Raw genomic sequence first — 15,312 nt, 5'->3', positions numbered from 1 at the left:
TAAAGGGCAAAGAGCTAATTCATTCCTACATTGAGACCTGAACTGCATGAAGAGTTTATGCTGTGACACTGACCACCTTTGTTCTATTTTTTTCCTATCACTGTCTACTTTACACCCACACTCCAATCTATCTTCTCCATATGCCTTTGCTTTTTGAATCCTCTTATGAATTTACACTTTGTAATTGTATTGCTGTCATGCTGTGACAGATGTCTGCTCTTCTCAACAAACCCCACATTTTCAACCATCTAACTTAATGTCTTCCTCTACCATCCCCTGCTCTCATTTTCATAACCTACTATTTTTTTATTTCATTATGCTATATTCACTCTTTCATTTATCTTCTATCTATTCTCTGTCTTAGGGTAATGTGACTTTCTCATGCTCCGAGTCGCAGCCATTGGCTGTGACTTTTTTAAGTGCCACCAATAGTTTTCTGGTTTTGCGTACTGATTGGGCAGCAGAAGGTCTGTCCATACGGCTCCAGTTCCGCACCTGGAATCAGGACAGCCGTCTGCTTTCTGTCCCACTGAGTAAGGGCCTGAAGTCATCATCTCTCATCCTGCAACTCAGTGGGGGGCTTTTCCTGCTCACCCTGAGAGGAATCCCACAAGACATGGCTCAAATCAGCACTGGTGAGAGAAAAATTAAATCTATTACCAATATAATAGGTATATATATGTACCAATAGCCACACAGACACAATTTATTTAATTTTGAACTTGTGCAAAGTTGTCTTTACTCTCATTTTCATTTTTGGAATATACACTCAACACACATTTTAATAGGAACACCTCTATCTCTGCTCATTCACACAATTATACAATCGGCCAATCATGTGGCAACAATGCAATGCACACTGTACAATCATGCAGATACAGGTCAAGAGATTCAGTTAATGTTCATATCAAACATCAGAATGGAGAAAAATGTGATCTCAATGACTTTGACCTTGGCATGGTTGTTGGTGCCAGACAGATTGATTCGAGTATTTCAGAAACTACTGATGTCCTCGGATTTTCACACACACACCAGTCTCTAGAGTTTACACAGAATGGTTCGAAAACAAAAACATTCCAGTTAAAGTAACTCAAATAAACAATCTTTACAACAGTGGTGAGCAGAAAAGCATCTCAGAATGCACAGTGTATCGAAACATTGAGGCAGTGTGAGGATCACTGAGGATGAATCTACTGTTTGGGCTAAGAAGAAATCAGCCCCAGCCTTACTTCTTCATACCTTTCTGTGTATTTGTCTTATGATCACTGGTGGCACTGTTGCGCTCAGTTCCACAAAAATCTACAATAATCCACATTAAGGCATTTGCTATCAGCTATGGATGGCAAATGATGACAGTCTCTGAACTGGTAAAGTCTCCATTCCTTATGTGTGCACCAGGTCCAAGTTTGTGTGATGGACAGTGGCACTCGGTGGTGGTAGAGGTCAAAGGTCAGCAGGTCTATCTGACTGTCGACAATCAGAAGTCAGTGGTCATGGAGATCACTCATCTTACCAACAGCTTACAGAGAACAACTGTTATATTTGGAGGTACTGATTAATAAAGACAACACAACAAGATGAACCACAAAGGGTTAATTTTAAAAACACTAAACAGAAATACTTATTTCCTGATTATTTCATCCAGTACAGTATTGTTGTTTCATTTGTAAAGGTTGTACTGTACAGTAAAATCTTAAGATAAATTAATTTGTACTTTAAAATCTATGATCCTGTTAAAATGTAGAAATGCACTCTCCATCACTGGCTTCAACCAATTGATAATGCAGTCCAGAATGACTTCTTCTTTGACAAATTGCCGTGACCTATTGGCTGCTGGCAAGAGAATTGGTTATAAATCACCTCAGAACTGTGTTTGGCCTAAGCAAAAGAGCCCATTTCCTATTTTTACTGCTACTTTAGCTAAATCAGCCAATTCACCTATTTATTTATTTTTTTTAGGAAAGATTAGGCAAATGTTATTTCATTAGCAATAATTATTTATGACAATACAAAACTGCTCTTCCTCCAATTTTGACCCACAACAGGCTCTTCTTTTTAATAAATTTCACATGGAATTTAAATGCTTTACGTCTAAAAGCTTTGGACCTTACAAAATAATAAACTTATTGTTGCAAATAACCTAAAGCTGCTCTGAGTAATCTTTCCCCAACCTCAACTGTCTTAACCAAATCCTTTTAATCCCTAAGCTTGGAATCTGTCAGTGTGATTTTGCTAATATCTGCATAAACTGCTTTGGGTTTTACTGTTGTTTTTCTCAAAGCAGGATTTATTTGGTTTTGCATCCTCACCCAATTATTTAAATGTAAACATTGTATTGTTCCAGGCTGCCCTGTATCTCAGTATGAACTTGGCTGTGAGAAACCTCACACAGGATATCAGGGGTGCCTTCGTCTCATCTTTATCAACAACCAACCTATCAACCTCAGCAGAATTCAACAGGAGAAGCAAGCAAACTTCAGCGAGCTCAGCTTTGACATCTGCAGTATCCGTGACAGGTCAGAGTTTTTAGAGTATTCACAAATAAGCCTCAGTTTTTGAGGTTTTTTTGCATTGCACTCTGACACTGCTTTAATGTCTTATTGCACATACCCACACACACACACACACACACACACACACACAAAACACACACACACGTATATATATATATATATATATATATATATATATATATATATATATATATATATATATATATATATATATATATACGTGTGTGTGTGAATATATATAGAGAGCGAGAGAGAAAGAGAGAGAGAGAGCAAGGGATCTGAGCCCATTCCTCCATACAGAATGTCTCCAGATCCTTCAAATTTCTAGGCCCACACTGGTGGTCTCTCCTCTTCAGTCCACCCCACAGGTTTTCAGTCAGGGGACATTGGTTTTAAGTCAGGGGACTGGGATGGCCATGGCAGGACCTTGATTTTGTGGTCAGTAAACCATTTTTGTGTTGATTTTGTTGTATGTTTTGGATCATTGTCCTGCTGGAAGAGCCAAACACAGCCCATTTTAAGCTTTCTGGCAGAGGCAGTCATTTTCAGGTTTTCATTGAATATCTGTTGATATTTGATAAGAGTCCATGATGCCGTGTATCCTAACAAAATGTCCAGGTCCACTGGCAGAAAAACAGCCCCAAAACATATTTAACCGTAGGCATGAGGTACTTTTCCATATGGCTACCTCTCTGTGTGTGCCAAAACCACCTCTGGTGTTTATTGCCAAAAAGCTCTATTTTGGTTTCATCTGACTATAGAACCCGATCCCATTTGAAGATCCAGTAGTTTCTGGCAAACTGAAGACTCTTGTATTTGTTTTTGGATGAGAGTATAGGCTTTTTTCTTTAAATGCTTCTAAACAATGTGTGATGATGTAGGTGACTTCTGATTGTAGTTTTGGAGACTCTCTGACCTCAAGATACAGCTAACTTCTGCAATTTTCCAGTTGTGATCCTCTAAGATTTTTTAGCCACTCGAACCATCCTCTTCACAGTGTGTTGACATTATATGGACACGTGTCCTCTTCCAGGTTGAGTCATAACATTTCCAGTTGACTGTAACTTCTTAATTATTACCCTGATGGTGGAAATGGGCATTTTCAGTGCTTGTGCTATTTTCTTATAGCCACTTCTCATTTTGTGAAGCTCAACAACCTTTTTCTGCACATAACAGCTATATTCTTTGGTCTTACCCATTGTTATGAATGACTATGGGAATTTGGCCTATGTGTTACCTCATATTTATACCCCTATTATGGAGGGCACTGTATGTGTTTGTGTGGGGGTGTGTGGGTGTGTGTGTTAGATAAAGAATAGTTTGGAAATATCTTGGGCCCAAGGTCTGGACTTATTATTATTGTTTGCTCACATACAATCTGCAATCTGTACATGATTGAATCAGCACATCAACATACACTCTCATATCACAATATCAGATTAGATCCAAGTACACACGCAAAAGAAATCTCATATTTAGTTTGATCTTACTTTGTCAGGTGTGTGCCTAATTTCTGTGAACATGGTGGAGTTTGCTACCAGTCTTGGGACCAATTCTACTGCAACTGCTCTGCAACGGGCTACACAGGCACAACCTGCCATAACCGTGAGTTCAACACAACCCTGAAACACTGTCATGGTTTTGACTGCACTTAAATATTGAAAGTCATATAGTGCAACTAAAGTGCACACTTTAGACTTTACAACATTTTACTTTAAGTGGTTTTTAAAATAAAGATTTGTATAAATTAGCTCCAAGTTTTATTAAACATAATTAGGCTTTTCATTTCTAGGTCAAAAGCACTGGAATTATTGGCACTATTCATAAAATGAGCAAAAATCACTCACACATGCAATGTGTGATATTGTGAGCTTGGGATGCTGTATGATCTTCTTGTCACAGTTTTTATTGTTGTTGTTGTTGTTGTTGTTGTATGTCTCTTCCCTTTACTGAAGCTATTTCAGCCACCGTAATGTCTAAAAATGTTGGAGATGCTTGCAGAGTGATCTTAGACCTTGAGCTGTTTTATATGCTTAAGGTTTGTACATGTGGGAGGTCCTCTTCAAATCACCCTACATGTTTTCAACAAGGTTCTTATTCAGCGACCAAAAATAATTATTTTGAAAAATACTTATCTTTCATGCTAATTATCTCATTGAAGGATCCATCTGCAGCCAAATCCTAACCTCCTGGCAAATGTGACCAGGTTTTGACCTAAAATATTCTGGTACTTAGCAAAATTCATGATTTCACTGATACGTATGAAAGCCCCTAAACCAAAATATGAATGGCCCACCATTACGTTATTCTTATATTGTGAATGATTAATATGTCACCATGATGTACGTACAGATCATGATCCACCCATGCATCTTGTATACCACTTATCCTTCCTTCAGCGTCACGGGGAAAGCTGGAGCCTATCCCAGGGAGCATTGGGCACAAGGCGGGGTACACCCTGGAAAGGGTCAGATCATGATACTACACACATTTTGTCAGTTGCACTGAAAATGCTTAGGTATGGAATTCCAAGTAGTTTTATGAACCAGACTTTAATCTATTCGCTAGTTTAGTCCAGTTTGTGCTGTCCCTGACAGATAAACAAACCAATATTAGCCAGTTCCTCAGCTTACTCTTTCTACTCAGTTTGCTTGGCAGCACAGCATGGCTCAACATGCGAGAAGTGGTGCCTAAAAGTTCAACATAGATTATATGGGACTGCTGGACTGCTGGACAAAAAATGGCTGTTTGCAAAATATGCAAAGATAAGATTGACAGATTGAAGAAACACAGCATATATGTTTAGCCACCCCAAATATTATGCTGACATCCAGATAACACAGGGAGCACACAGGTACATCGCCACAGCTAGGAACAGCATTGAAGTAAACCAAGGCATTTGAAAAAGGCACTCTAAGTAGCTGGAAAATCATCACAGATGCCATAACATTTTGCTTGGTAAAGGATAAAATTCCCCTCAAAAACTAGTGTTTTAAGCAACTTCTAAAAACAGGTGACTTATGAAATATGTGAAAAACTGTTAAACATGAATAGCTTATTTTAAATACGTTAAATAAAAATGTAAAACCAACATATTTAAATACTCTCTTGTCTCTCAACAACCTTTCCATTTATTTAATTTTTAAACATTAAAGACATTAGCATAGGTGATGTATTTTTACATTTTAACTTTTTTTTTTTTTTTTTTTTTTTTTTTTAATAATCCATGTTTTCATTCTCGAAACAGTTGTTTACATTTTGTTGATAAGGGCACTTTATAAAAATGCACAGGAAAAGGTAATTTAGACTAAGTGGTCTCTGTTATTTTTTTCTTTGAGGTTATGTTTACTTGTAGAGATGGAAATTAGTTTGCTTGCTCTGTTCAGTAACTTGCAAAAGTCTTTATTTTTTTAAGCACCATTACCAAAAAAATGTGATAAAACCATGGATTGTGATCCAGCCTGAATAAAATCATGATATTTTTGCCAGCTTGCCCTCCCCTACCCACCACCATATTTCACAATGGCTATCAGGTCCTTTTCCTAGATTTTCTAACAAATGTGCCACTTGTGTTCATGAGTATACAGTGAATTTGGTCTCCACAGCACATGATTCCAATTGCAGTTTCAGTGGCACTTGATAGCCTTCAGGCACTGCATTTTATGGGATGCTTTTGGACATGTCCTCTTTAGTGCAACCCAAAAAGCTTTTTTATTATAGCACTGGTACGTAATAGTTGATTGTAAAAGTTAGCAATAATAAGTTTAGTACTTTGCAAGTCTGCATGTGTGTTCTACTTTGTCTCAATCACTATCCTCCTCTCTGTATATGGCTGTGCAGTGTTCCAATGTGACAAATTCCTGCCAAATAGTTTAATTTTTCCAGACATAAAATTATCTATTATGGTCCAAAATAAGATAAGATAAGATAAGATAAGGTAACATTTATTGATTCCACCCTGGGGAAATTCCCTTGTTACAGCAGCTCAGTTACACAAAAAACAGATAGGAACGAATACACATTAAATAGGAATAGAATTGAAATGAAGTATCTAAAATATATATATATATATATATATATATATATATATATATATATATATATATATATATATATATATATATATATATATATATACACACACACAATAGGAATAGAAAAATAAGAATTAGAGTAGTAAAAAATTGACTTTATGGTAACTGTTAAAGTATTTTTATATCTATTATTTATAAATAATAAAAAAATGTAAGTAACTAGCCCAACACTGATCCACTGTGATTTGATGTCTGTCACTGCTCAAACACCACCTTGAGCAATTATCTTAGAGTCGACTTCAGAAATATAGGCACCCTTCAAGAAAATGGACAAAGCATTGGATAAAATCAATGTATAAAGTATACTCATAATTATAATCATATTTGTTTTCTCTCAAAATGTGGCAAGATTACATGTACACATGTGAAGTCCCTTTATTATTCATTACAGTGGGAAATACCAATGAAATGTCAACACTAAAGAGTCACTTTACTCATTACTCTTTTCAAAAGTAATATTATTACTTTACTTATTACTCCATGCCAAGAGTAATTCGTTACAATACTCATTATATTACTTTTCCATTACACCCCACAAAATTGGTAATTGCGTCCTTTCTCCTCAAAATTCTGATTTCACATGTGAGCCTCTGTGAATGTCAGGGTATCACTGGTAAGCACAGATAAGGCCTCAAACTAGCAGATTTTTTTTCTGCAGCCTTTGAATCCCTAAAAGTTACAGGTTAGATGAAAATATAAGGCAATGGACAAGTCAAAACTGTAGGCCTACAGTATAGCCTATTACATTTGCTTCACCTCGAGCCTATTTCACTGCTCACATCTGAAATGGCGATTATATATCATCAGGGGAAGCTTCTCAAACCTTTTATCTGACAGTCTATTCCTTCTTCGAGTGAGAACCAAACTTTCTAAGCTGAACAGTCTTTTCATGGGTGCGCGTTGGATGGAGTTGAGGTGTTGTATTTCATAAAAAATGTTTTTGATTTTTGTGGGAACTGGCTGTATTTCCAGCCCGTGAATGTAAGCTCTTCCATCTTCCAAACAAGATAGCTGCAATGGTGACGTGCTGATTTTAAAATCAGTAGGGTTTGTAAAAAGTAAGGTGTAAGGAGCTATTGTTTTGGATGGTAACTGTAATATTATTACTGAAATTCTATTATTAATTTGTTACACTACTCATTACTGGGGAAAGTAATTTTTATTATTGTAATGCATTACTGCCCAACATTGCTGTGGATTATCCAATGAATACCATCCACCAGACACAGTTTATTCAGATGCTGTTTTATAAAATGTATCTAAACTTAACACAAATATTTTTTCAGTCACTGTCCTGGTAGATATTTAATATTGAGTTGAACAAGATAATGGTGAAAATGATCTACTCCTCGCCTGAACAAAGTGAATCAGTCCTTGCCCTGACAATCTCATCAGCAAAGGTCAGCAGTGGATGGGGTCAAACTTGAATTTGATTCAACTTTGAGCACAACGTCATTATTTAAAATCTAGGCGATGCCTGTAGGTGAAGTGGCATTGCTCTCAATAAGAAAATTAAGGCTTTAATTTTGTTTCCCAGTCTGAATAAGAAGAAAAATTAAATCATGGATCACACACACACACACACTCATATACACACACACACACAAAAAAAAAAAAAAAAACCCGACATGACTGTTTAAAAACGTGAGGAAACAGCTTTTCGTTATGTCAAGATCAGTAGAGAATTAAGTCATGATCACGAGAAAACAAGAAAGAAAAAATAATAATAATGCATGGCTGCTTTGATTTTTCAAACATGCTGTGAAGTGTACCTGTGAATGTCCCATTTTACCATTTGTCAGACACTGATATAAATAAGGTTTTGTCTGCTATATTTGGGATGTGATAAGTAGAAACACATTCAGATCTGTTTTCCTGTTAATTGTGTCTCAGTATATATCTATAACCTCACAGTCTCTGATGCATTTGAGTCATTGCATTAAATGATTAAACAAAATAAAATAAGAAATTACTCACCAAACCTGTCAATTTCATCTCAGGAAATCACTGTGCACCAATTTAGCAAGGAGTTTCAGTGCTGAAGAAAGGCAGTTTTCCCCCCAAGCACATTGTGCTAAATGGATCATTTTAAACCTGTCATTCTGTCTTATTAGCATGAACAGTGTTCACTTAAGCTTAGTATAATATAGATCTGTTTGTTTCTTGTGCATATAGAGATGCAGTATATGACAGTGATATATATGATATGTGATATATTTGACAGTTAACAGCTACCTATAGCTAATAAGGTTGCACTTCAACGACAACAAATCATCAGTGTAGCACATAGATTATACATTTTAAACCATGTCGTTTTATGCTGCTTAAAATTATGCACTCCTGGTGGTAGTGTTGGTGATTTTTCTGTACTGCGTTATTGAAGGGATATGTCAGGAAACATTTTTTATTATTACTTTTTCTTGGCTTCATTTCAACCTCATCTGTAGTAACAATAAACAATAAACCTTGTTTATGCAGTTATTGTCTGCAGGGTGAATTTTCAGCCCTGCATCGGCCAAAATAACCATTTTCCAACTATGGTTGCATTGATCTGTTACTGAGTATTGTTATCCGAGCAATTTTGGTTTGAAACTGATCTGCATTTGTACCTGATAGGATTTCCTCCCTAAATCCACTGATTCATTTTATGTAGTGAAAATGTGTGATGTGACTGACACAACACGTCTTGCATAAAGCATGACAGTAATGTTTGACGTAGCTTAGCAACCGAGACATGGCGTGTTTACTGTCAGAATGTGAAACGGATAAGGGATATGAGATATCTGATAGTCAGTGCTGTAGTAGGGGTGTAGTATAAAAAATGACAAATAGGATTTGTCCACCTCTCTCCAACCAGTAACCATTATTTATCTCTCTGTCATTTTCGGTCTTTCACAGCAATACATGAGCGATCGTGTGAAGCATACAGAAATACAGCAAGTTCTTCCGGTGTTTTTACCATTGATCCTGATGGCAGTGGTCCTTTGGAGTACACACAAGTGAACTGTACAATTGCAGGTAGGCTACTTTCTAACTTTTTTTTCTGATACAGATTTTGATGCATTTGTCATGTATTTCTAGTCACAGGGTGTTAATTAGGCCTTGAGAAATCACACATCTCATTAACTCAGTTCAGCTTGTCTTAACACCTCTGTATAGTTCAGCGAGCTCTCCTCTTGCATTTCACAGTCAGCCAGTCAGCCTCTGAAAAGCAATGGAGGAGTATAAATGGGGTTCTAGTACAGACAGAATATGAGAAGTAAAAAATTGGATAAAAGGTAAAGCTAAAAATATACAAATTAGGTTTATGCCAATGCACAGGCATGCAGGCGCATACTATGCTCATAGGTCAAGGTTCCCTGGTTTCCTGCCAGTAGGTACATTGGGTATGCTAAATTGCTCCTAAGTATGAACGAGTGTGTAAATCCAGTTTTCTTGGAGCATGCTGGATTAACCATGATCTTAAGCAGGATAAAGAAGTTATAGAGATGTACAGTATATGTCCATCGTTATATGAATATATGGATGGATGTTAGGACTTATTTGAGGCACAAAATTGCCAATCCATAATGCAAACATTATGGATTAGTATACACAGATGATGACCCGACCAAATGAATTTAAAAATATATATATATTTTGCTACCAAAAAAAAATACAGCCATAGTTGACCTTCATCTTTGAAATTTGAAAAACCTGCCATGTGTAGGCACACAGGTGCATCCTGTGCTCTGAGGACCAGCACAGTTTTCAGCATCCCCTGTCAGGATTCATTAGTGATTTCAGCCATTTTGGTTTTTACCTTTTGACATCCCCTCAGCCTTCCCCATCAGACAGCAGGCTGATTTGTCTCTGGGATGAGCCTGTAATACAGCATGTCATCTCACAGCAGAAGAGAGGTCCATTATGCCAGCAGCAGGGAGGAATGTAGGTGGAAGAAGGGAAAAAAATCAGAGAGCATGTCAGCCCGCAGATACTGGCAGCTTGGCCTTGCTAGACTGATAGCTCCATTATTCTTAGTTTCGCTGGAGGCTGACTCTGGCTGCAGGAGAGCAGTGGGGCTGCGAGGTTGGTTAAATAAGTCGGGTGAGCATGGCCACACACTCAGTATGTTGTGTAGGTGAGATGGTTTCCCGTTGCTAAGTTTGCTTTAGCCTTTCTGACTTCTTCTCATTCAGACGTTGGCCATTTCATGCTGCAAACACTTTATAGGCAAATACAAATAGAAATCTTCTTTTTAGCCATTGCTGGCAAGAAGATTGTTTCAGAGTGACCCCAATTACAGGAGCTGTTAGCCACGCTGATTCTTTAAGGCTCAGCAAATAGGCACTTCTGTGCATCACACATGGGGGATTTTAATTTGCATAGAGAAAGGAAGTAAGCACCAGCTCCGTAACACTCTTCATTTCACAACCCCTGAATAAATGACCTTCTGTTCCCTACTTGATATTCATCGGGTATTTGCATCTCACTTCATCACGTAGCTAATCTCCTTTTCTCATTCATGTGCACATGTGGGCAAATGAAGTCTAGGTTGAGAGGCTACGCAACCCTACAACTGGTGACAACTGCAGTCTGTGCTTCATGTTTTTAGCACAAAATCATTGTATGTCAGTATTCTCTTTTTCTTTGCAGAGGACAAAATGTGGACAGTTGTAGGTCATGATCACCTACAGCCTGTTAGCGTTCGAGGTTCCACACCCAGAAGCCCCTATGTTCTCATTTTCAACTACTCAATCTCGCCATATCACATTCGCTCCCTGGTGGCATCGTCAGAACATTGCCAGCAGGAAGTGACATATCGCTGTAGGAAGTCTCGCCTCTTTGACACGTGGGGTGAGTATTACTTTTATATTTTATATTAATTAAAACATTTATTATACATGAATGTATTTGTTTATCTATATTTATAATAATTATACCATTATACATACTATAATTATCATAACAAAGTCAATAATATTTATTATAATATTATAATATTTTTCACCAGAAAGAATTTAAACTACCCTAATATGTATTTGCAAAATTAGAACCTTTTACAGATTTCCACTCTCACCAACACACAGCATGGCACAACAGATCATTTCATTTCCAGAATTTAACAATACAACATAGCATTTCTCAAAATAAACTCACTCTGTCAAAACACAAGTTGCAGTTTGGTTCTAACAGCAACACCTTGTAAAACACCATACCAAAGAAATACTTATACCAGGGGTTTTACATGCAATTTTCCTCACTGGAAAATGTTGTTTTTTATTGCTAGTAGTTTATTTTTTTTTTATTTTTTTTTTTGCATATTTTATATTTTTGATATTTTATGTCTTTTTGGTTTGTTTGTTTGTTTGTTTGTTCATGAACAGAAAGGTATATCTTCACTGTATTGTATATGCCATGTGAAAGAAAGCTACAGTCACGATACACAATTTTTGTAATTTTGCCTCTGTAGACCACCACAATGGATTGGAAATGAAGCAGTCAGGATGTGATTGCAGCATAGACTTCACAGAGTCCCTCCATTTTCACAAGCTCAAAAGTAATTGGACAAACTAACTATCACAAATATTAGGATTATTTTTAATACTTGGATGCAAATCCTTTGCTGTCAATGGCTGCCTTAAGTCAGGAACCCATGGGCATAATAAAATGCTGAGTTGCCTCCCTTGAAATGCTTCACCAGATCTTTACTGTAGCTGCCTTCAGTGACCCTTTAATTGTAAAGATTTTAGACTAATATCCAACTACTTAAAGGACCTATTATGTCCCTTTTTACAAGATGTAATATAAGTCTCAGGTGCCCCCAGAATTTGTCTGTGAAGGTTCAGCTCAAAATACCCCATGGATCATTTATTATACCACGCTGTAAATGCCCCTTTTTGTCTCTCTTCTTTTTTTGTCTCTTTAAATGCCAATGAGCTGCTGCTCCCCGCCCCCTTTCCATAAAATGGCAGTGCCTTTACAGCTCGTGCTTCAGATACTACAGCAACAACAAATCAGGAGAACCAATATGGCTGACACCGTAAATACCGGTGTTCAGCCTTGTATTTATGAATTATACAGACAGTAAGCGTTTTTGGATTAAAAATGAGGCCATAGCTCTGGTCTCTGTAAATACAATGAGAGACAATGGTAACTTTATCCGCATTAGCCATGGAATTTGATAACAAGCACATTCGGGAATGTGATTTTCAAACATTCACAAAATAAAGTGCGACATTTACGGCTTCTAGATATGAAGCTGGATCACGTACAGTTGGTACTAATCCATGCTTGAGAATAAACTTTTCAGCAAATTCTGCTTTGTATTGATCCTCATTCACAGCTGTCTGGTGATAAATGATTCAAACCATCATATAGAAATTTAGCTATTTTGGGGGTACTTTTCCTTCAAAAATAAAACTTCTCCTCTGCGTCTTCAGTGGCTCTGACGCTGAGAGTACATAAAGACTGTTTATGTTAATTCTTACAGCCAACAACAGAACACTTACAAAGCTTATGAAGCTGAGAGAGTCTTCTTATCACTGTAGCTGCTCCAGTGTGGAGAACATGGCAGACTGTGTGCAGCTTACTCAGGGGAGGATCTATGCTAAAAAGGCAGAGTCCGTCACCAATCGTGGGTGGGGCTTGTTCCAATGTGATGTCACATTGGATAGAAAATGATGACTCATTTTGAGACTGTTTATGATTTATGGGAAATATAAAGAAAGGAGTGGATGGATTTGTATCATTATAGGGTGGTTGTGTACACACACTGCTAACACACATTTATGTTCAAACACAATGTAAAAGTGAATTTTGCATGATAGATCCCCTTTAAATATGTGATTAATTGTTTAGGTTTTATCATTAATTTATCATTAATTAATCAGCAAAACTATTTATTGCTTATATTACTTGTTTATATATAGTTTCATACTGCATACTGTGTTACCCAATTTTCCAAAGGATAAAAATACTACAAAAACATTTAAGACTATATGATACAGTAATACAATCAGAGTCAGCTGATTACAGTCCCCACCGAAACTATTGGGTTGGCAAGGTTAATTATTTTGTTTTTGCTATGCACTGAAGACATCTGGGTTTAAGATAAAAAGATGGATATAAGATGATAGATCAGTATTCAGCTTTTCATTCACAAGCCTGGAAGCATCACAGAAGAAGAACGTGACAGTTGGGTGATGTCAGCGGGTCACCAGCTTTATGCAGTTATTGCATGCAAGGGATATGATCCCCACAGACTCACCACTGGTGTCCCACAAGGCTCAGTACCTGGTCCTCTTCTGTTCTCCCTCTATACTCGATCTCTCAGTGAGGTCATATTCTCACATGGGTTCAGCCCACTGCTATGCGGATGACACTCAACTCATCCTCTCCTTCCCTCCCTCAGAGCCTCTTGTTTCTGCTCAGATCTCAGAATGTCTGGCAGACATCTCATCAAGGATGGCAGTTCATCAGCTGAAACTTAATCCCAGCAAAACTGAACTGCTGTTCATGCCAGGTGATTCATCGCCATGTTAGGATCTTGTGATCTCCCTGGACAACTCTCTGATCCCACCTTCAGTTACTGCACACAACCTTGGGGTAACCATGGACAATCAACTGCCCTTTTCCTCTCACATTGCTAATCTGACACGCTCATGTCGATTTCTCCTTTACCACATCAGAAGGATTTGTCAATTTCTATCTATACAGTCCACTCATGTGCTGGTTCAGTCTCTTGTCATTTCGAGACTAGACTACTGCAACTCACTCCTGGCAGATCTGCCTCTGAGCATTATTCAAACTCTGCAACTGATCCAGAATGCAGCTGCTCAACTTGTTTTTAACCTTCCTAAATTCTCCCACACCACCCTATTGCTATGCTCCCTCCACTGGCTTCTGTAGCTGCCCACATCAGGTTTAAAACACTGATTCTTGCCTGCAAAGCCAAAAAGGGACCAGTACTCACCTACCTCAAATCACTCATCACATCCCACACTGCACCATGCTCCCTCTGATTCTCTAGCACCACTAGACTGGTGCCACCAGTGTACTGGTCTCTCAGGGTACAAGGAAGGCATGCATCAAGACTCTTCTCTGTTAGATGTCTAGATGTTCAAATGTCCAAATAGCTGAGTCACTGACAGTCTTCTAGATGTCCGAATAGCTGAGTCACTGACAGTCTTCTAGATGTCCGAACAGCTGAGTCACTGGCAGTCTTGTAGGTGTCTGAACAGCTGAGTCACTGGCAGTCTTCAAACGACACCTACAGACCTACCTCTTCCTAAAGTACTTAAATTATCACTTGTGTGTTTTTCTTACTATATTACCTCCCAACAGAGTTTTAAGACTGATGATATTCTTAGTCCATGACCTAGTGAACCAGTATCAGGATGAATTTATTGATAGAGACTTCAAAGCATTTCTGTAAGTCGCTCTCGATAATGGCATCTGCCAAATGTCATAAACATAAATGTAAATATGCAACCAAAAGTGTCATTTACTTTAATCTACAAATATTTGTTCCAATATTTTTTCTCACCTACAAATTGGGAGATCTTATGCAAAATTTGTTGTGTTCTTTGTCATTTAACACATCTATATAAATACCAAGAAATAAAAGCTGAAATTATAAACTCTCTTCTCATATTCATCTTTTGATTTTAAACCTAAAAGTCTCTAGTCAAGTCAAGTCAGATCAAGTGGGTTTTTATTGTCAT

The 15,312-nt window shown here is 37.5% G+C and overlaps 1 protein-coding gene across 2 annotated transcripts in view; it reads left to right on the top strand.

Annotated features, from left to right (window-relative positions):
• Positions 1 to 15,312, top strand: part of cntnap5l (contactin associated protein family member 5 like) — an 80,762-nt gene that overhangs the window by 45,016 nt on the left and 20,434 nt on the right. For both annotated transcript variants that reach the window (XM_053683265.1, XM_017477582.3), the window contains 6 exons: positions 365 to 635; positions 1,399 to 1,548; positions 2,345 to 2,516; positions 4,012 to 4,118; positions 9,506 to 9,625; positions 11,243 to 11,443. In XM_053683265.1, coding sequence (XP_053539240.1) covers positions 365 to 635; positions 1,399 to 1,548; positions 2,345 to 2,516; positions 4,012 to 4,118; positions 9,506 to 9,625; positions 11,243 to 11,443 — 1,021 coding nt within the window. The remainder of the gene's footprint in view (positions 1 to 364; positions 636 to 1,398; positions 1,549 to 2,344; positions 2,517 to 4,011; positions 4,119 to 9,505; positions 9,626 to 11,242; positions 11,444 to 15,312) is intronic.

Source organism: Ictalurus punctatus, chromosome 10 (genome assembly GCF_001660625.3).
Source record: "Ictalurus punctatus breed USDA103 chromosome 10, Coco_2.0, whole genome shotgun sequence".
Taxonomy (NCBI): Eukaryota; Metazoa; Chordata; class Actinopteri; order Siluriformes; family Ictaluridae; genus Ictalurus; species Ictalurus punctatus.
This window is presented reverse-complemented; position numbering and strand designations above follow the sequence as displayed.